Source organism: Saccostrea cucullata, unplaced genomic scaffold (assembly GCF_032062105.1).
Source record: "Saccostrea cucullata isolate Sc308-1 unplaced genomic scaffold, CSIRO_AGI_Scuc_v1 ctg1725, whole genome shotgun sequence".
Taxonomy (NCBI): domain Eukaryota; kingdom Metazoa; phylum Mollusca; class Bivalvia; order Ostreida; family Ostreidae; genus Saccostrea; species Saccostrea cuccullata.
The window spans coordinates 14,069-37,500 of NW_026929188.1; the positions used below are offsets into that span (position 1 = coordinate 14,069).

Genomic DNA, 23,432 nt, shown 5'->3' on the forward strand with positions numbered 1-23,432 from the left:
GCCTCTTGTATTAAAATTACCAAAGTATTTCGGTGATCGACCTCTTTTCAAGCATGGGGTATAATAAATGTCCTACCTGCTGGATTATTAGGAAAATAAAAAAACCCTCTGTAACATTGGCTATTGGCCACTTCATATCTCAGGCAATCGACATACTCTGAAGTCTGTAAGGCCATTGGCCTTGCTCAGACCTTCAGTCAAACAAGGGCTATTATGTCATGTCCATGTGCTTGCAACACTATAAAATAGAATGAATGAAATAAACATTATTGAGTTTGCATGCCTGAGTGACAACAAAATCAAATAGGAGTGGAACAATTTGAAAAAAAGATAATTTTTATATAATGACAAGTGCAAGTATTTAATTTTATTTGCACCAATCTTCCTACTTGCATTTGGGCTGAAATATGTATGCGCCTCTCGTTTTACAGTATATAGCTTTCTTTCATTAAACTAGTTTGGACATGAGAGCTGTGTTTATGTTTTCTATATATATTTTATGATATATATTATGCTGAATATTGAAATTAAAAATTTGATACTGATTCCTTGTTTACATAAATATGAAAAAAAAAATTAAATTAAGTAAGTTTATTGAATGTTTTTTTGCAGGAAGCAGCTATTGAATCCTGGAATAATTACAAGAAGAGAAATGATTCTGTGATAGTGGACACCTTTCATGGGTTGTTAAAATCAACAGTACATTGCCCAGAGTGTTCCAAAATATCTGTTACATTTGATCCTTTTTGTTATTTATCATTGCCAATGCCAATAAAGAAGGAAAGAGTACTTGAAGTGTTTTGGATACCTCTTACACCAGACCAAAAACCTGTACAGGTACAGTAATACTACACAGGCAGCTAATACAGATACACCTATTTTATAAGAGTTAAATCCTAAAATTTTTTTTTATATAAATTTTCTAAAGAACAACATGATGTAACCATTGACAGATAAGGAAGCATTAATATTGTCCCTCTCATTTACCTAAAGTGGAGGATATTAGTTTTGGTCTTTCTCTCTTTTAATCTACCCATTTCCCTTTCATTCTGTGTGTTTGTGTGTGTAAAACTCTTTGGACCAAATTTTAAAAGCTGTTGAGCTTTTGCAATTAATTTTTATTTATGAACTTTCTATGGCTGAAAAAGACCCCCATTTATTTTGAGTTCAAAAGTTCACAGATCAAGGTTTGAAAATTTTTGGGAACACATTCATTTTTAGCTCTACTGGTGAGAGACCAGAAGAGCTTATGTGATAGTATGTCCATTGTCTGTCTGTCTGTCTGTAAACAATTTTTCAAAATGCTACTCCTCCCACAGTTTTGGTCTGATTTCAATATAATTTGGCACAAAAGTAGACTATACTAAGATGCATAATTCTGTGTATCGGTTTTTGATTTCGATGAACGGTGTTGCCATGGTTACTAAAAATAGAAATTTCTGTGAAATACTTTCAAAATGCTACTCCTCCTACAGTTTTGGTCTGATTTCAGTATAACTTGGCACACAAGTAGACTACACAAAGATACATAATTCAGTTTATCGGTTTTTGATGAACAATGTTGTCTCTGTTACTAAAAATAGAAATTTCTGTGAAATACTTTCAAAATGCTACTCCAAATACAGTTTTAGTCTGACTATAATATAATTTGGGATGCAAGTAGACTATACTGAGATACATAATTATCAGTTTTGTGTTTTTGATTTTGATGATTGATGTTGCCATGGTAACTGAAATTGAAAATTCTGTAAAATGTTATTAAGAGCTACTCCTACAGTTGCAGTCCTATTGCAATCTTGCCACAAAAAGACTTATTCAAGGATCATTATTCTATTTATTGCTTTTGTAAAGTTTTAAATCCCAACTGCTACTTTTCTCTTCCGTTATTATAAGTACAAATCAGTAGAGCTACAGTCTGGACAGAGACTTCTGGTTGGATAATACAGTCAAACTTGTCATAGCGGTCACCTCTATCCAGCGGTCACTTGTCCTGTGCGGTCATTTTATTTCCTCCCAATGAAATTTCCTATATAAAGTAACTCTATTTAGCGCTCACCTGCGTAACGTGGTCAGCGGTCACCTAATTTCAAACGAAATCGCCACTTTTCCCTGTCTTTAGTGGCCATTTTGTACAATCACGTGACCTGATTTGGAGTCAGCTGATTCCCAATTTTTGTTACTAATGTAAATAATCAGTCAAATGTTGCAGGATCGTGAATAAAAATTAATAATTGGAGCAATTATTTTACTGGATAAGCATATTCAAGAATCATTTTACAAAGTAATGCTTCTATTTTTAGGTCACCTGAGTAACTCAGGTGACCTATTGCTATCCGTTTTTGTCCGTCGTCGTCCGTCGTGCGTCGTGTGTCGTGTGTCGTGTGTTAACATTTGAACATTTTCAGCTTCTTCTCTGAAACCACTGAACCAATTTCAACCAAATTTGGTATACAGCATCTATGGGTGGAGGGGAACAAAAATTGTGAATTTCATGGTCCATGCCCCCCTGGGGCCTGAGGGGTGGGGCTAAAACCACTAAAATTAATGAAATCTTTAAAGATCTTCTTCTTTACTCCTGGACATCAAGCAGGCAAACTGTTGACATGAATGTAATGAGCATTGAGTCCTCTACCAAAATTGTGAAAATCATGGCCCCAGGGTCAGGGGTTCTAGTGCTAGGGCGGGGCTATATAGATTATATAGTGAAAATGCATTATTTCTTTCAAAATCTTCTTCTCTGCTCCTGGGTATTAAATACACAAATTAAGCACATAGTTATGATGAGCAAGAGTGTCTCTTCCAAAATTGTGAATTTTATGGCCCCAGGGTCAGGGGTTCTGGTGTTAGGGCGGGGCTCTATAGATTATATAGTGAAAATGCATTATTTCTTTGAAAATCTTCTTCTCTGCTCCTGGGTATTAAATACACAAATTAAGCACATAGTTATGATGCGCAAGAGTGTCTCTTCCAAAATTGTGAATTTTATGGCCCCAGGGTCAGGGGTTGTGGTGTTAGGGCGGGGCTCTATAGATTATATAGTGAAAATGCATTATTTCTTAGAAAATCTTCTTCTCTACTCCTGGGTATTAAATACACTAACTAAGCACATAGTTATGATGAGCAAGAGTGCTTCTTCCAAAATTGTGAATTTTATGGCCCCAGGGTCAGGGATTCTGGTGTTAGGGCGGGGCTCTATAGATTATATAGTGAAAATGCATTATTTCTTTGAAAATCTTCTTCTCTGCTCCTGGGTATTAGATAAACTAAGCACATAGCTATGATGAGCAAGAGTGTCTCTTCCAGATTTGTGAATTTTATTGCCCCAGGGTCAGGGATTCTGGTGTTAGGGCGGGGCTCTATAGATTATATAGTGAAAATGCATTATTTCTTTGAAAATCTTCTTCTCTGCTCCTGGGTATTAAATACACTAAATAAGCACATAGTTATGATGAGCAAGAGTGCCTCTTCCAAAATTGTGAATTTCATGGCCCCAGGGTCAGGGGTTCTGGTGTTAGGGCGGGGCTCTATAGATTATATAGTGAAAATACATTATTTCTTAGAAAATCTTCTTCTCTGCTCCTGGGTATTAAATACACTAAATAAGCACATAGTTATGATGAGCAAGAGTGCCTCTTCCAAAATTGTGAATTTTATGGCCCCAGGGTAAGGGGTTCTGGTGTTAGGGCGGGGCTCTACAGATTATATAGTGAAAATGCATTATTTCTTAGAAAATCTTCTTCTCTGCTCCTGGGTATTAGATTAACTAACTAAGCACATAGTTATGATGAGCAAGAGTGCCTCTTCCAGATTTGTGAATTTTATGGCCCCAGGGTCAGGGATTCTGGTGTTAGGGCGGGGCTCTATAGATTATATAGTGAAAATGCATTATTTCTTTGAAAATCTTCTTCTCTGCTCCTGGGTATTTAATAAACAAATAAGCACATAGTTATGATGAACAAGAGTGCCTCTTCCAAAATTTTGAATTTTATGGCCCCAGGGTCAGGGGTTCTGGTGTTAGGGCGGGGCTCTATAGATTATATAGTGAAAATGCATTATTTCTTAGAAAATCTTTTTCTCTGCTCCTGGGTATTAAATACACTAAATAAGCACATAGTTATGATGAACAAGAGTGCCTCTTCCAAAATTGTGAATTTTATGGCCCCAGGGTCAGGGGTTCTGGTGTTAGGGCGGGGCTCTATAGATTATATAGTGAAAATGCATTATTTCTTAGAAAATCTTCTTCTCTGCTCCTGGGTATTAGATTAACTAACTAAGCACATAGTTATGATGAGCAAGAGTGCCTCTTCCAGATTTGTGAATTTTATTGCCCCAGGGTCAGGGGTTCTGGTGTTAGGGCGGGGCTCTATAGATTATATAGTGAAAATGCATTATTTCTTTGAAAATCTTCTTCTCTGCTCCTGGGTATTTAATAAACAAATTAAGCACATAGTTATGATGAGCAAGAGTGCCTCTTCCAGATTTGTGAATTTTATGCCCCCAGGGTCAGGGGTTCTGGTGTTAGGGCGGGGCTCTATAGATTATATAGTGAAAATGCATTATTTCTTTGAAAATCTTCTTCTCTGCTCCTGGGTATTAAATACACTAACTAAGCACATAGTTATGATGAGCAAGAGTGCCTCTTCCAAAATTATGAATTTTATTGCCCCAGGGTCAGGGATTCTGGTGTTAGGGCGGGGCTCTATAGATTATATAGTAAAAATGCATTATTTCTTTGAAAATCTTCTTCTCTGCTCCTGGGTATTAAATACACTAAATAAGCACATAGTTATGATGAGCAAGAGTGCCTCTTCCAAAATTTTGAATTTTATGGCCCCAGGGTCAGGGGTTCTGGTGTTAGGGCGGGGCTCTATAGATAATATAGTGAAAATGCATTATTTCTTTGAAAATCTTCTCTGCTCCTGGGTATTAGATTAACTAACTAAGCACATAGTTATGATGAGCAAGAGTGCCTCTTCCAGATTTGTGAATTTTATTGCCCCAGGGTCAGGGGTTCTGGTGTTAAGTCGGGGCTCTATTGATTATATAGTAAAAATACATTTATTCTTTGTAAATATTTTTCTTTGCTTTTGGGTTTTAAGCCAATGATCCAAGTATATATATATTTATGATAAAGAAAGGTGCATCTAGAAAAGTGGTTATTAATGCCCCCAGGGTCAAAGGGGGGGGGGGGGTTACATAGCCTGAAAATAAATTAATGCTTTGAAATCTGCTCTTTGGTATTAATCAAGCATTTTATGATAAAATTTGCAAAATTTTGAAATATATGGCCCTGGGTCAGTGGTTCCTTTGGGGTGAGGTGCACAACTGGTTATAAAGTGGAAGTGCATTTTCTCTTTGTTACTCTGATCTACCTCTGGGTATTAAGTAAATAGAGTAAGCATGCTAAGTTAATAATTATGATATGCAATGGTGCCTCTTTCAAAATTGTAAATTGGGAATTTCATGGCCTCCGGTTTAAACACGAACCAAATTTAATTGTTTGAAAGTTGTTACACAATACTCAGGTGACCTATAAGGCCCATGGGCCTCTTGTTTACAAAACACGATCAACTATGATTATGACGAAAAAAAGTTAACAGGGCAAAAAAACGAATACTAGTATTATCAATAACTGATTATCAGGGTCTTATAACTTCTGGATTTTTAATTAAGTTTTAAAAAAGAACAACATTTGAACTATATTAATCTATTAATGACTATGATATTTTTGTTTACTAGGCCTATATATTTACAGTGTCGATATCGCGCATGATCTGAAAGTTGTAAATTGTATTACACTTGATAGGCATTTTAATTTTCACACCTTGGAAACTTGCATCATTTGTTGAAGCCATAATTACAGTTTATTTACACATTGTGGCTTGGGTATGTTGTGAATTTCACAAAGGAAACGATCGTTAGGGATTAGAAATGCTTCATTACGTATGAGAGTGAGAGTTTATTATACAACAAATCATGTACAGTTGTGTACAAGTACTTAAAAAAATACATGTACAGAGGTTAATTTTATGAATCAAGTTTAGAAAAAATAATTTTTAACTGATTTTATTCATTCCTTACACAAAGAAAAAAATTGTTTTGATGGGGAATAATGCAACACCCTGTAAGTGTAAGATTCAGTATACAGGTATTTTATTAATTTTCTTGGATTCATTAAATTTAGTTTGAATTCATCCATAAAAGTAATGCATCTTCTAAATAAAAAAATATAAGACTAGTGAGATCGCTAATGTCCAAAATCTAACTTTCTTGTATATTTTGTGGTGAAATACATAATATAAACACAAAACTGACATATTTTGTAAATTGATTCTTTTTAAAAAAGATGAACCTTTTTTCAAAGGTCACCTCTCTATAAAGGTCACTTTTGATGGATCCCATAGGTGACTGCTTAACACAAGTTTCACTGTATTTCAAAAACCTTTTAGCTCTTACAGTAAAATTTTATCTCACAATTCCCTGTAATATAAAAATACCCCTGATGATTTTAACTTTATTTTTCTTGATTTTAAAAAAACATACTGCTATATTTCTGATCAAGAGTCAATAAGATAAATGGAATGGTTTAACTTCTATCATCTTTTTAATTCTTTTTGTGTATGCAGATAGAGTGAATTTGAAAAAAATATCAAGAAAATGTGAATTTAGATACGATTAACCGGTTGACTTAAGAACCAAAAAAGCCAAAAGAACTAGATTTACATTTTTAGGTCAACTCAGGTGACCTATTGCTATTTGTTTTCGTCCGGCGTCGTGTGTTGTGCATTAACATTCGAACATTTTCAGTTTCTTCTCTGCAACCACTCAACCAATTTCAACCAAATTTGGCATAAAGCATCTATGGGTGAAGTGAAATAAAAATTTTGAATTTCATGGTCCCAGCCCCCCTGGGGTCCGTCGTCTTGCGTTGTGTGTTAACATTTGAACATTTTTAGCTTCTTTGCAACCACAGAACCAATTTCAACCAATTTGGCATAAAGCATCTATGGGTGAAGGGGAACAAAAATGGTGAATTTCATGGTCAGTGCCCCCCCCCCCCCTGGGGCCTGAGAGGTGGGGCCAAAACCGCTAAAATTAATGCAATCTTTAAAAATCTTCTCTACTCCTTTACATCAAGCAGTCAAACTGTTTGCATGGTAACCGTTGTAATCAGCATTGAGTCTTCTACCAAAATTGTGAAAATCATTGCCCTGGGGTCAGGGATTCTAGTGCTAAGGCAGGGCTGAATAGATTATAAAGTGAAAATGCATTAATATTTCTTTGAAAATCTTCTTCTCTGCTCCTGGGCATTAAATAAACTAAATAAATACATAGTTTTGTTGAATAAGACTGCCTCTTCCAAAATTGTGAATTTCATGGCCCCAGGATCACGGATTCCTAGGTGCTAGGGCGGGGCTATATAGATTATATAGTGAAAATACATTTTTTTTTTTTGAAAAATCTTTTTTGCTTCTGGGCATTTAATAAACAAACCAAATACATAGTTATGTTGAATAAGGCTGCTTCTTCCAAAATGGTGAATTTCATGGCCCCAGGGTCAGGGGTTTTTAGGTGTTAGGGTGGGACTAAATAGATTTTAAAGTGAAAATGCATTATTTCATTGAAAATCTTTTTCTTTGCTCCTGTGTAATTTAATAAACAAACCAAATACATAGTTATGTTGAATAAGGCTGCCTCTTTCAAATTTATGAATTTCATAGCCCCAAGTTCTGATGTTAGGGTGGCAAGGGGCTCTATTAATTATTAGCTCACCTGAGCTGAAGGCTCAAGTGAGCTTTTCTGATCAAAATTTGTTGTCTGTCGTCGTTGTCATAAACTTTTCACATCTTCATCTTCTTCTCAAGAACCACTAGGCCAATTTCAACTAAATTTGCCACAAAGTATCCTTGGGTGAAGGGGATTCAAGTTTGTTCAAATGAAGGGCCACGCCTTTATTCAAGGGGAGATAATTCAGAAATAGTGAATCTTCTTCTCAACAACCACTGTGTCAGGAAACTTGAAACTTTTAGGGAAGCATCCTCAGGTAGTGTAGATTCAAGTTTGTTCAAATCATGACCCCTGGGGCAAGGGGGGGGGGGCACAATGGCCGATCGAAGTTTTACATAGAAATATATAGGGAAATTCTTTAAAAATCTTCCTCTCAAGAATAGCAAAGGCATGAATGATGATATTCATCTGGAAGCATCCTCAGATACTGTAGATTTAGGTTTGTTCAAATCAAGACCCCTGGGGTAGGGCGGGGCCACAATGGCCGATCAAATTTTTACATAGAAATATATAGGAAAATTTTTTAAAATCTTCTCAAGAGCCACTCACAATGCCAGTGAAGATGAAATTTATAGGGAAGCATCCTCAGGTAGCGTAGATTCAAGTTTGTTCAAATCATGACCCCTGGGGGTAGGGCAGGGCCACAATGGCCGATCAAAGTTTTACATAGAAATATATAGGGAAATTCTTAAAAAATCTTCTTCTCAAGAATAGCAAAGGCATGAATGATCATAGATATATTGAAGAATCCTCAGGTAGTGTAGATTCAGCTTTGTTCAAATCATGACCCCAGGGGTTGGGCGAGGCTTCAATGGCAGATTAAAGTTTACATAGAAATTTATAGGGAAATTCTTGATAAATCATCTTTTCAAGAATAGCAAAGCCATGATTAGTCATATTTATATGGAATCATCCTTAGGTAGTGTAGATTCAAGTTTGTTCAAATCATGACCCCTGGGGGTAGAGCGGGGTCACAACATTGAATCCAAGTTTTACATAGAAATACAACATGTATGTAGAAAAATTCTTTAAAAAAATCTTCTTTTCAAGAATGGCAAAGCCATGATTATAGTCATATTCGTACGGAAGCAGTCTCAGGTAGTGTAGATTCTAGTTTGTTCAAGTCATGACCCCTGGGGGTAGAGTGGGGCCACAATGTTAGTTCAAATTTAAAAGGCAAGAAAGCCACAGGTAGTCAAAGAAATATGCAAGCATCCTAAGTTACTGTAAAATAACATATTTTAGTGAGGTCAAATTTTCATGGTTTGAGGAAAAACTCTTGGTTCGTGGGGATTTGAATTCATGGATGAAGAATGTAACATGTAACATTTTACAGTTCGTGGAGGACATGAATTCGTGGGTCTGTTCATATCTCAAAATCAACAAAAATTAAACCCCAAAGAACATTAGTGATTTTACAGTAGTGTAGACTGAAGTTTGTTCAAATCATACCCTCTCCCCTATAAGGTAGGAGTGGGACGATATACCGATACACAGGGTTGCAAATAACCACTCGCCCACTCGCAAATGCGAGTAAATTTTCCTGTGGGCGACCAGCTTTTGAGAATGTTATTGCCCACATGGCAAGTAAGAATTTATAGGACCCTTTTCCAGAATCAGATCGTAGTTTGTTTCTACTATTCAATGTGCTTTCGTTTTCATATCCCAGACGGATTTTTCTGTGTTTGATCATTCAGCTGTTTCCATTTTTCAACAAATATTAATTGTAGCTTTATTTGAGATATAAAATATGTCAACCTAGTCAACGTTTACCTTGAATTTAAAGAGTAATAATTATTGTAACAAGAATTCCCCCAACAACTTTTTGAAGTTCGTTTTCTGCCACTGGGCAGCCATTTTGGGTGTCCACTGTAAATACAACACCTGCTCAATTCAGTCCAGGGATGTTTGGCCCTATCATTTATAAACCAAAAAAACCTGACATACCGACCCTTGGTTTTTATGGAATCAAACATTTTTTAAGCCTAATTCAAAATACATGCCCTGAAACAACTGAAATCAAAAGAAGCAAATTATTTGAATTGAATGATAACATGGAATTTCATACATTTAGTATAGTGTCAAAGTCTACCGGAAAAATTTGAAAATAAATAATGAAATACTATGGACAATAAAGTTTTTTTCTAATGTTTTGATATTAAAAGATTTTTTTAAAAAGTGAAGAAAAAAAATTGTGGGTCCTCTAATATCAATGTGGGCTAGTAAAATTTGTGAAGTTGGGGGCCCACATGGCCCCTAAGGTTTAAATTTTATTTGCAACTCTGGATACACCGATACATACCGATATTTTCTTATACGATACGGTTTACGATACGTGCATCAAAATATCGGAAGGAAACGATATACAAATGACCTACCAAAAAATGGCGGCTTGTACGAAACGAAGAGATGATATTGATATTGAAAACACACTTTAGAACCAATAAGTCATAGATATGGGGTAAATCATATTCACTTTTAAGCATCCTCGGTAGATGGGAAAAGAAAAGTTCAGTATGTTATACACAGAAAGTAGCATTTTCACAACTGTTACAGTTGATATTATAGTCCATACCAACAGCTAATAACGAAGCATGGATTCTCTAATTTCAAGTATTTGAAATTTTGAAGCAAATTATGGATTATTATTTTTTTGTAAACTTAACTTGGTTACAGACTTTCAGTAATTAGTAATAATCTACCTGTTATTTTTTAAATGAATTTTTAGTCAGTGTTCTTGTAATCAACTTGTTTATAGATACTGTAAACGTATTACATTTAGCTATGTATTCTTTTTAGCGCCTTTCGCGGAAAGCAGCCTCCGCTAAATCAAGTACATCGCTAAATGCTTTGTGTATAAAGGTTTATGTAAAGCACATTCAAAAAGCGCTAAATCAAATCTACGCCAACTTGTTGAAAATTCAATTTCCGCCAAATATCGTACATGCCAAATATAATACATTTACAGTATTTGTTAAATGAATAAGTACAAGTTATTGCTTTTGCAAATTTCTAGTCAATGAAATTGATGAACTCCAAATATTAATTTCAAAGCACATGATTTGATATAAAGAATATTTTGTTGATTTAAAGTCAAAACAAAAAAATAAAATAAAATACAAAGTTTTTTTTTTCAAAATAGTCTGTTTTATTATTTATCATAATATCGAGATACGTATCGTATCATGTTATATTTTCAAGATACGTATCGTATTGCAAGATTTGTGTATCATCCCACCCCTACTATAAGGATGGGTTTGGATCACTTTCGGGTTTAAACTTAAATAATAAACTGATTTCTGCTTTTTCCAAGCTGCAGTGGTCAGGTGAGCGATGTGGCCCATGGGCCTCTTGTTCATAAATTCTTTGAAAATCTTCTTCTCTGCTCCTGGGTATAAAACAAACTAAACAAGTACATAATTATGTTGAATAAGGCTAAACTCTTCCAAAATTGTGAATTTCATGGCCTCAGGGTCAGGGGTTCTGGGGATAGGGTGGGGCTGTATTGATTATATAGTGAAAATACATTAACTTCTCTGCTCCTTAGTATTAAATCAATGAACTCTGTACATAGTTATGATGAGGAAGGATGTCTCTTTCAGATTTGTAAATTTCAGGGCCCCAGGGTCAGGGGTGTTGGTGTAAGGGTGGGGCTCTAATGAATATATAGTGAAAATGCATGAAATCTTCAAAAACCTTTTCTATGGAACGCCATCACTGCCTTATAGCATACAACTATGCATTTATTATGTCAATTAATCATAACTTGATGTGAACATATCTTTACGTTATGTCAATTTTTTATGAGATGATGTAAAAATATCTTAACATCATGCCAATGCTGCATTACATGAAGTAAATACATCCTTTCATTATGTCAGCACTTCATAATTTGAAGTAAAAAATTGATTATGTGAAGTGATAATGTGTTTACACTGAGTTAAAACTTTATTACGTGAAATGAATGTTTCTTTACATCATTTCATTTTTTTAATATGTGAGGTCAAAATTGCATTACGTCAAGTAAATTGTGTTTTATAATTAAACTTATCATTACATGAAGTCAAAAATCCATTCCTTGTTAAGAGTGTATATTTCTATTATATCAAAGCATTAAAACGTGATATGGATTTATCTTTATTTTATGGCGAGAGCATCATGATGTGAGGTGAACACATCTTACCTTCATGTCAGTGCTTTATTACATGGTGTAAAAAGTGTATAACATAATGTGAACATATCTTTATATTATATCAACACTTTATTACATTATGTCAAAACTTCATACCGTGATGTGGATATATTATAACGTTATGTCAACTCTTTCTTATGTGATCTAAAAATAGCTTTATATTGTGTTAACTCTTTATCATGTTGATTCCAAAAGTGCATTACCTGATGTAAAAATACATTTACATTACCTCAAAGCTGTATATCTAGTATACAATGAATGTTGACGACCGTGTTTTAAAGACTGTTAAGGGGGGGGGGGGGGGGTCCTGATTGATTAGGAAGTATAACAGCCCCCCCCCCCCCCCCTCTTTTCCCAGACATAACTTTACTATAGAAAAAGTAATGTTCATTTAAAGTACAGCCCTACCCCCACTTTTTGTTTAAGTATAGTCCACTGAGGGCAATGTAGTATATCTGAAAAAAAAAAAATTAGGACTGATCGAAGTTTGAACCCCCCCCCCCCTTTCCCGAAATAGGATTTTCGGGCTTGGACAATTTTTTTTGGCTTGTCAATTTTTTTCGGGCAAATTAATATTTTTTTTCTGGCTGACCTCCCCTTTTGAAAAAGATGCTATGTCACTGGAATTAGAAATTTTTTCAACCATTCTAGGGCCAGAATTCTATTACAAAAATCTACCAGTCCCTCATCTAAATCAATTGAATATGCCTTAGTTAGCATGCATGGGCACATATCAGTGGCGGATATGGGAATCTTGAACAAGGAAGGGGGACAGTATATGGTTGGCATAGGCGTCAGAACCGGGGGGGAGGGTGCTTAGCCCCCCCCCCCCCTTTCCACAGACACGTTGTAGTTTAGGTTGGAAGGTTGTTTTTTTGAAAAAAAATTGCTAGTGAAGTTCGAACATACCCCCCCCCCCTCTTCTTTTTGCTTGTCAGGTTTTTTATGAAAGTATAAAAAAAATTCTTACACTTAGACCCCCCAACACTTTCAATTTGCTTCCGACGCCAATGGTTGGAGACCAAGGAGGAAAGCAGAGAAGCTCTCAGGCTTTATAGTTTTATAGAAAAAAAGTTTCAACTTAATTCAGCTAAACTTAATGTGAAACTAATGCAATGTCCTACAAAGTAAAACCAATAAATTTATTAATTAAAAAAAAATTAAAAAGAAAAAGAAAAAAATTGCTGCACGACTCATAATATTTGATTTATTTAATCATCAGATTAAAGTAAACGCCATTGAATTTCGACGTGACTTTAATGCACAGTCGCAGTGTTAAGGCTTTGCACGTTTCAAGGTTGTCGGTCATTTGTCGCTTAAAGCTTTTATTAAAGATGACATTCCAAAATCGCTGAGAATTTCTTCTATGACAGTTTTCTCTCCTGCCAATTTTAGTGCTTTCGGAACACGGAAAATACGCTATGCTCATATAAAGGCCGAGGATACACGTGTTCGCATAACGTAATAGTGAATTGACATAATGTAGAAGAGTGCGCACAGTATGACATGAGCTTTTCACATAATATCATAAAGAATTGACATAATTCAATGAAAGGTTGACATAGTGCAATAGTAGTGTGGGTTAATGTCATAAAGAGTTGACATAATGTAATAGAAGGTTGACGCGATGCAAGGGTAGTGTGGGTTAATGTCATAAAGAGTTGACATAATATAATGGAAGGTTGACATAATGCTATAGTAGTGTGGGTTAATGTCATAAAGAGTTGACATAATGTAATGGAAGTTTGACACAATGCAATAGTAGTGTGAGTAAATGTCATAAAGTGTTGACATAATATAATGGAAGGTTGACACAATGCAATAGTAGTGCGAGTAAATGTCATAAAGTGTTGACATAATGTAGTGGAAGGTTGACGCAATGCAATGTTGTGTTCTGCTATAAGGCAGTGACGGCGTTCCATACTTTTCCTTTGCTCCTGGGTATTATGCAAATGTTCTAAGTACATGTTAATGAGGTGAAAGGTGCCTCTTCCAAAATGGTCAATTTCAGGGTCCCTTGGTCTGGGTTCTTGGGATGGGTTGGGGGTTACATAGTCTGAAAATAAATTAATGCTTTGAAATCTGCTTTTTGGTATTCATTTATGATGAAATAAAATTTATGATAGAATTTCCAGAAGTTTGAAATATGTGCCTCCAGGGTCAGTGGTTCCTGTGGGGTAGGATGCAAAACTGGTTATAAAGTGAAAATGCATTTTCTCTTGGTTACTCTAATCTACCTCTGTGAATTAAGTAACCAAAGTAAGCAAAGTAAGTGTGTGGTTATAATAAGCAATATTGCCTCTCTCAAAATTTTGAATTTCATGGCCTTTGATTTAAAACATGAACCAATTCAATTGTTGGAAAGTTGTTACATGATACTCAGGTGACCTATAAGGCCCGTGGGCCTCTTGTTATCTTTATCCATCTTTTAAAATGTCTTTGAGTTCTTCCATCCTTTTCCTTTTCTTCTTCAAATTTCAAGAATTAGCTTATTAATATTATAGTATTAGGTGATATTAAAAACAGCAGTGTTTATTGCACATGTGTTCTTGATCCCTAAACAAATATTTTGCTTTCTATGTACTACATGTTTTTAAAAAAATCCATTGTATAATCAAACATTTTAGTTGAAAGTATTGGTTCCTAAAATGGGTGGCATCAGTGATTTGTGTGCAGCAGTAGGTGAAATGATGTCTTCTGATCCATGTAAGGTTAGTCATTTGTAAAAATGTTTCATGTGTTCTCTTCATACAGCCTCCGTAGCATATTTGACTTATTGATTATCTAGTGAAAATGCAATAATTCTTTGAAAATCTTTTTCTTTGTTCCCGGATATTAAACGAACTAACTAAATACATAATTATGCTGAGCATGGATCAATCTTCCAGAATTGTGAATTTCAAGGCCCCTGGATTGATTATTGCAACCACTATTGAAATAACGACCACTATTGAAATAATTATTTCAATAGTGGTTGAGAGTGCATTTCAATAACAAACATAGTATGTAACCACTATTGAAATAATCATTTCATAGTGGTTGAGAGTGCATTTTAATAACAAACATAGTATGCAACCACTATTGAAATAATCATTTCATAGTGGTTAAGAGTGCATTTTGATAACAAACGTAGTATGCAACCACTATTGAAATAATTATTTCAATAGTGGTTGAGAGTGCATTTCAATAACAAACATAGTTTGGAAACACTATTGAAATACGACCACTATTGAAATAATTATTTCAAAATTGGTTGAGGGTGCATTTCAATACCAAACATATGGTTGCAACCACTATTGAAATAACGTTCACATTTGAAATAAAGTTTTAAATAGTATTCAAATAATGTTTTCAAAAGTGATTTAAAATAATTATTTTGATAGTTGCTGATAATTAACCACATTGCAAGACTTATTGAAATAACTTAACTATTAAAAATACAAGGGTTAATGGTTCTTTATGTTCTCCAGCATTTCTAATTATGTATTAAACATTTATAAAATAAATTCCAATAAACATTATTAAACAAAAATTTCAATGTTAGATTTATAATTGTTTGTCTTTTGGTATATTATAATATTTGATAACATGACACCAAATATAAAAAATATGGACACTGTGACATTACTTTTGGCGGACAACTCAAATGGGTTCTATTCTAAATTTTTTTTTGATTAAAAATATCCATGTTTTCATCAGCAAGTTTGTACACAAAATTATCAGCCTTCTTCCTTCATTACAATGAAGTCTAAATATTCTAATTTCTATATTTACATCTATTTATGGTCCTTTCCTTTCAAAATCAATGACAAAAATGAATTTAATATTATACAATTATTGCTGGTTTTTGAGGTCAATACAATGATTTAGCCATCTGAGGAGTACAATATTCACCGAGCCCGAAGGGCGAGGTGAATATTGTACTTCGAAGATGGCTAAATCATTGTATTGACCTCAAAAACCAGCAATAATTGTTTTATTATATGATTCACTGATAAAATGATACAGTTCATTACTTGTTAACTTGCATCTAATTAAGTCCTAGCCAAATACAAGAGAGAAACAGAATTAAAATGTGAATAAACGTTACCAGTCGTATAAATTTGAAATGGTTTTTTTTTTATCAATTTCAGTTGCCATGAAAAAAATAATAATGTCAGTCTTTTTATAGGATAGATTTTGAAAGGATGGAGTACATGTATTATCAGGGAAAACTGACTGCTTAAAAGTAAAAAAAAATTGTTCATTAAAAGTGTTGGAGGGGGGTCCCTGCATTTCTAATTACCACCCTCACCCTAAAATATATATTCGCTTATGTTTTTTTCACATGAAAAAAAAATCACAGTCGTTTAAATAGCTTTACAAAACAAATTGTATAAATTTGGAATTTACCAAAATATTTTTAGATAAATTTATAGGAAATAAATACATGTATTGACCTGGAACGTCACGTGCAGGTCAATACAACGTAGTATTTTTCTAACATAGTTGGATCTCAGCCAATCAGAGAGATGGAAATTATTCAATCATATAATAAAACAAATTATTTCAAAATTGCATATATAAACTGATTGCAAACTGTTGGTTTTCGCAGATTCGGCCAGATTCTGCGGGAACTTGTTTATAACATTTGCATACATGTTTCAATTATAGGTAGGTTAGTATAATAAAAAGTGTCTATGTATAAATTGAAATTTCTACAAACAAGGAAAACAAAACAACTTTAGTTATCATATTTTAAACTCAATAAATTAGTTTATTGTGTTAGAAAATGGAATGTGTAATTCATCTTTATATTTGTTTTCATATTTGGGATACTTCTGTAGAGCTTGCAATGTGGTTTGGTATTGAAATCATTGTTGGTAACAATTAATTATTTTAATTTCTATTGGAATCATTGTTTAAAGCACTCTTGAAACCAATACATGTATTTCAATCACTTTAGAAATCTATATGTTAATCACTATTGAAATATTTATTTCAAAAGTGAACATTATTTCAACACTGGTTATTTACAACCTATGTTTGGTATTGAAATGCATTTGCAACCACCATTGAAATAATTATTTCAATAGTTGTAGTATTTCAATAGAGTTTCTCTCTGACAGAAATATTACTGGTCTACAAAGCATAACTGATGCATGCTATTAAAGAAGAATTATATGTGTATCTTCAGCTTTTCATTTTGTTATATGCAGAGATACTGTTAGCATGGCTGAAACAGATGTAGATTTGCAAAAGGCTCTGGATTATATTTATTTGTATTGTTCACAATGGAAACTTAATGTTAATATTAGTAAGACAAAAATTCTAGTGTTTGCTAAAGGACCAATGTCAAAAAAGGTATTTTATTACAATTGAATAATAGTGCAATTGAAAATGTAAAAGAATTTAAGTATCTTGAGATAATATTTTCATGCTCAGGCTCATTTCGTAAGGCCAAAAAAACATTTATGTGAACAAGCACAGATAAGGAAGATAAGTTATAAGGAAGATAAGACAATTTAACTTACCGACTGAATGTCAGTTAGATCTTTTTGATAAAGTTGTTGTTCCAATTTTGACTTATTGTTGTGAAATTTGGGGTTATGAAAACCTTGACATCATTGAACATGTACATTTGAAATTTTTAAAACATATTTTCCATTTAATGAGTAGTACGCCCTCGTATATGGTGTATGGGGAGACTGGGTGATTCCCATTGTATATTATTTTCACAAGAATGATCTCCTACTGGTTAAAATTGCTTACCCCAAATTCTTCAGAAAACAAAATAGTTTGTGTTTTGTATAAACATCTATGTTCTCAATATTTTCAAGGAGGTCCAAAAAACCCATGGGTAGATTTCATTTATAAAATTTTAACTTCTTGTGGGTTCTCCAACATTTGGTATGAACATATAAGTCCCATTGACAGGAATTGGGTACTTGCAGCAGTGAAGCAAAGATTAAGAGATCAATTTATCCAAAAATGGCATGATAGTGATATTAATAATTCATCAAAAGGTCAAATTTGCAAAATGTTTAAGAGTGATTTTGGATGTGAAAAATATCTAAGTATTTTTAACTAGTAAACTGCAAAAATACTAATAAAATTTAAAACCCCAAACCACCACCTCCATATTGAAACTGGTAGATGGTCAAATATTCCTTTAGATGAAAAAGTTTGTAAATTGTGTAATACAGGGCAAATAGCAGACGAATTTCATTTCATTTTAGAATGTAAAACATTGAATAGTATGAGAAAGAATCTTTTACATCCCAGATTTTGTAAAATGCCAAATACACTTAAGTTTTGTGAAATTATGTCAAAGACAAATTTAAAATCTTTAAAAAAACCTTTGTATATTTATATCTAAAATAAACGACACCGTCTGTCCTCCATAATTCAGATGTTACCATACCATCTTTTTTTTTTTTTATTCTTTTTTTCTATGTATGTTTTTTGCTATACTTTGCACATATGTTATGCCTCTCATTTATGCTATTGTATCATAATTAGGGCTTATTGTTTTGTTATTATTATTATTATTATTATTATACCTAACACTTTTATGTCAAGGATTTAAAGAAAACCACTAAATATATGTAATTTAAACAAAACCATTAAACAGAACATCTAAAAGTCTCCCATACATAAGGTTTTGTACTTCCGGAAACATCAATTCAGGTATTTATAAGTCAGAAACTAAATTTTCTTTGAAAGCCAAAACATTCCTTATTTTGCATGCAATTTGGTTCCAAATTTTGGAATATATTCCTCAAAGTAATACCGTAAATCTGGAAATTTTTGCTGTAGATAAATTTTTAGCAAATTTGCGAGTTCATTGCATTCGCAAAAATATTTTTCTTAAAAATAAATTACTAATAAGTAAATGTAAACAAAGCAGTGGTGATTCGCAAAATTTTGAAACGTAAAAATTAATCAACACCATTTTGACCCGAATTCGCAAAATAAAATCGATGTAAAAATTTCCAGATTTACGGTATCTACAAAAAAGTCATCGTTAGGGTTCTTGCACCTATGATACAATTTTGTGATATAGGACTCGAAAGTTAAGAAAAGGGGGGATTGGCATTTTAAAAATTAAAAACAATGTAGGAAATTTATTTTGAAGACTACATATTGCTTATTGAAGTAATTAAAGTCAGTAATGTAAGTTTCATGTCCATCAGAGCAGAACTTCCGGTTCTATAAGTCTTTGAAATTGTCTATGGGAGTTTCTATAGTAAAAAAAAATTTATTTATGTTCCAATATCTCAAAAGGGAAGCAAACAATTCGTATAATATTTACAGGGAATAATTGATTTCGAATTGTCTTCAGGTGATTAGATCAGGAAAACAAAATTCTCTCAGATAAAAGGGATTTTAGGGGTCAGTACAGAAAACAGCTTTTTGCCTGTAAGATTTCTATTTTGAGTTAAGCATAAGAAGGGCAATTCAAAAATTATGGGCCAGGGGTCACTTTTTGACTGCTTATAGGATTTTTAGAGGCCTGAAATATATTTCCAAGTAATTTCAAGAATAATCATGTAAGAGTTATCTCCCATTGCATATGTGTTTGGAGTCTAATATGCTCTCTACGTTTCAAATTTGGTATGCATATGAGGAGTACTTCCGGTTTTACGAGTCCTTTAAAATTGCCTATGAAGATATCTATGTTAAATTTGATATCACGCTATTCCATTATCTCAAGAGGGAAGCAAGCAATTCTTGTGATATTTCACATGAATAATGACTCAAGCATTGTCTGTAGGTAGTAAGGTCATGGAAATAAAAATCCCTTAAATACAAGGGATTTTAGGGGTCAGTACAGAGAACAGTTTTTTGCTTTTAACTTTTTTATTTTTCAACCAATCTTCAAACTAATTTTGGTTTTGCATCAATTATAAAAAGTATGAATTAAAAATTATTGTCCGTGGGGTCACTTTTTGACCTCTTATAGGAGTTTTAGACTATTGAAAAACAACATTTTTTGTATGTTTTAAATAATCATGAAAGAGTTATGTCTCTTTGAGTAGCAACTGATGGATTGTCTTCCCAAATCAGTATTGATCTCAAAAGAACTTTTGTGATTTTGAATCTTATGAATTTTCTATCATCTAATTGTGATTGTTCCTAAAGCTCTTGAATTTTCTGGGATCGAAAAGCCCTCAGTTTTTGTTGAACGACAAAAAGGTCTAGATATATTTATTATTTTTTCTACAATTATGACGACTAATTTATATATTGTACCTCATGTACCAGTGATGTTGGTGTGAGTGAAATAAATGAACTTGAACTTCCATACTATGTTTGTTATTGAAATGCACTCTCAACCACCATTGAAATAATTATTTCAATAGTGGTCGTATTTCAATAGTGGTTGCAACCTATGTTTGGTATAGAAATGCACTCTCAACCAGTATTGAAATAATAATTTCAATTCTGGTCGTATTTCAATGGTGGTTACATACTATGTTTGTTATTGAAACGCATTCTCAACTACTATTTAAATAACTACAAAAAGTATTTCAATAGTGGTCCTTATTTCAATGGAACAATGGTACCTTTTCCAAAATTTGGAAATGTGTGGGGGTGGGGGGTCTAATAAATACTGCAAATGAATTAATTCTTTGAAATCTGCTTCTATCATTATATTAATCAAACAATTATGATAAGCAATGGTACCTTTTCCAAAATTTGGAAATGTGTGGACCAAGGGTCAGGGGTTTTTGTTAATTGTGGGCACTACTGATTATTGCTGAATATTACTGATTATTTGAAATGCAATTTTTTTGTTCCCCTACTCTGTCTGCTATGGAAATAAACAGAAAATATATGGAAAAATATTTTGTATTACCCTTAAATGTAGATTCCCAAAAGATTGATATTTATTAACAGCTAACTTGACTTTTAATTTTGACTATCATCCAATCTCTAAGTGGATGCAAGAAGTTGGCACACAGGATGATATAAAGTTAAAAAAATCGAACATTTTCCCTTCTTGGTAACCATAGCAACAGTGTTGTTTTATTCATCAAATTTTATCAATATATGATATTTAACTTCAGTTCTAACAGATAAGACTATTCCAGTTGAGCTCTTTAATTTGTTTCTTGATTAAATGGCAATTTAATTTTTAATGCAGCAGGAAAAAATTCACTTTTAAGCACTGGTACTTTGTTTCCATGGTAACACTACAAAGTAGCAATTATACCCAATTTTTCTTATGGTTTTGGTGTTGCAAGGTCCTAAGCATTTTAAATGTATTCCAAATGTACCCTTGGTTACCACTTACTTAGAGAAATATTCTTAACAGTTTTTTCACAGTATAAGTGACATCAAGGTGTCATGTTTTTGTTAGAATGGTTTGTTTGCTTTTTCTAGTTTTTATTAAGCCACAGTCAGGGTTTAAAATGGCTGAAAATCTCGATTTTTCAAACTTTTCCGGCTGTTGCCATGACACTTAGCAACAAAATTTTGTTTGATATTTTTTTCTGGTGTCAAGTACTAAGCATGGGTGAAGTTTCATCAAAATCGGTGACTATGCGTGGCAACGAAGTTTAAGTGGTTACAGAGAATGGCTATTAAAAGTTGTTGCATGATGCTCAGGTGACCTAGCTATAGGACCCATGGGCTTCTTGTTGATTGATAAACTCTATGGCAGTCTTATACTATGTGTGGATTTTTTTGTGCATTTATGAACTATCATGCTTGATCTTTGTGTGAATGAAATACTGTATATGCTAGTAGCATATAAATAGCTGATATAGCTATATAAATAGCTGTAGTTACATCTTTAAAGAAGCTAAAAGCAGGCAACAATGCATTCCTTGGAACATTCTTGTTCTCATACAATTTTTCAAAGTATTGTTATGTAATAAATTGTGTTTCTGTCTGTTATCTTTTCTCGGGACTCAGCATTATTGATTAAGTTATAAAACATTTCTCTTCAGATGGTGGTTACAGATGTTTACAATCATAGATTTCACAAAATCTTCTCTCCTGGAGAAGCCCTTTCACACATCTTGGATAGAGATGATATTTTTATGTAAGTACCTAAGATAAAATTCTGTAGAAGTACTTTTTTTCCACGTGGTATTAATTTATGCTTTGTTCGCGTTCACAAATATTCCACGGAAATTTCTCCAAGCGTACTTTATATAAATGTAAGGCATACACTGACAGTCTAAGAAATCCGCAAAATTTTAAGCCCGCGGATTAATCGGAAATTGAGATTCCGTGGAATTATGACCCCGTGAAAAAAAGTACGTCTACAGTAATCAGTTTGATTAATAATTCAGTTGATTAATAAGCAAGCTTTAATTTGTCAAGCAATGTATTTCAACAATGAATTTAATAGCTACCCAAGTTATATTGTCTAACCTGGATGGGGTCAGTTTACACTTTATAAACCAAACATTAAATTCATTTCTTATAAATTTAATTTTCCACCATAATTACCGTATATACTCACCTATATGTCGGTATTTTGGGAGTAAAATTTTGGTCTTAAACTCTGTGTCCGACTTATAGGCAAGACATAAGGAGACTGGTATTTTTCTGGACGCTAAAATGTAGTATTTTATATGCATTTCTGACGATTATCTAAGACAATGTCTGGATATATATGATAATTGATGTATTCTTGTATTAAAAATAAATTACAAGTACATATTTTAATAATTTTATTTGTATAATTAAGTGAGCATTACTCACTTGTATTATTTTAATGAATAATGGTGTCTGAAAAATATAAATTGAATCCATTCAGATTATCTGGGCCAGAGGTCTACATCAATGTCTCATTGATGTTGTATGTATTTTAACAGCTATGAAGTGCCAGTATCTCCTACTGATAGTTCAGATACAATGCTAGTTCCAGTCTACATGAGAGAAAACAGGTAATTTTATTTTTAGTGTACATGTATAAATGTCACCTTAGCCAGTCTGTTGATAACCATCCATTCTACATCTGTTCATCAGTTATAAGTTAAAAAAAAAGACTTTTTCTATTCATATGTCGACAATATACCATATAATGGGTATTTTTTACATGCTACTACCCGGTAATTTTTACGAGTTTTATAAATCTGTAAAATTTAAACACGCAAAATTTCACAGAAGTAATAAAAATGCCCTATCTTAATTTTCAACATCATATGTATGAGAAAATCAGCTATCGTTGCCATTTAATTCAGTACCTATAGGCTAGAATTAGTACTGTTGGTGTTTTTAGCACTTTTAAATTGATCATCGATTAGGATCAAACAAGTTAATCTTAATTACCGCATAAGGTTACACATACATGTTTTACACATACAAACATCATCATTTACCTTGTTACTTTTACAAGACGCATAATTTCTGATAATGATTTAATTATTACAGATCTTCAAATTATACCCGTTTTTCAAAGTCGTTGACCCTTTCTTTTGTTTTGTTTGCATTCAGTAAAAATGTAACTTTT

General features: G+C 33.2%; 1 protein-coding gene across 1 annotated transcript in view; it reads left to right on the plus strand.

Annotated features, from left to right (window-relative positions):
• LOC134280029 (ubiquitin carboxyl-terminal hydrolase 4-like) overlaps positions 1 to 23,432 on the plus strand; it is a 140,287-nt gene that overhangs the window by 210 nt on the left and 116,645 nt on the right. Inside the window, exons 2-5 of the mRNA XM_062762458.1 lie at positions 613 to 837; positions 14,608 to 14,691; positions 21,919 to 22,013; positions 22,795 to 22,866. Of these exons, the coding sequence (XP_062618442.1) occupies positions 613 to 837; positions 14,608 to 14,691; positions 21,919 to 22,013; positions 22,795 to 22,866 (476 nt within the window). The remainder of the gene's footprint in view (positions 1 to 612; positions 838 to 14,607; positions 14,692 to 21,918; positions 22,014 to 22,794; positions 22,867 to 23,432) is intronic.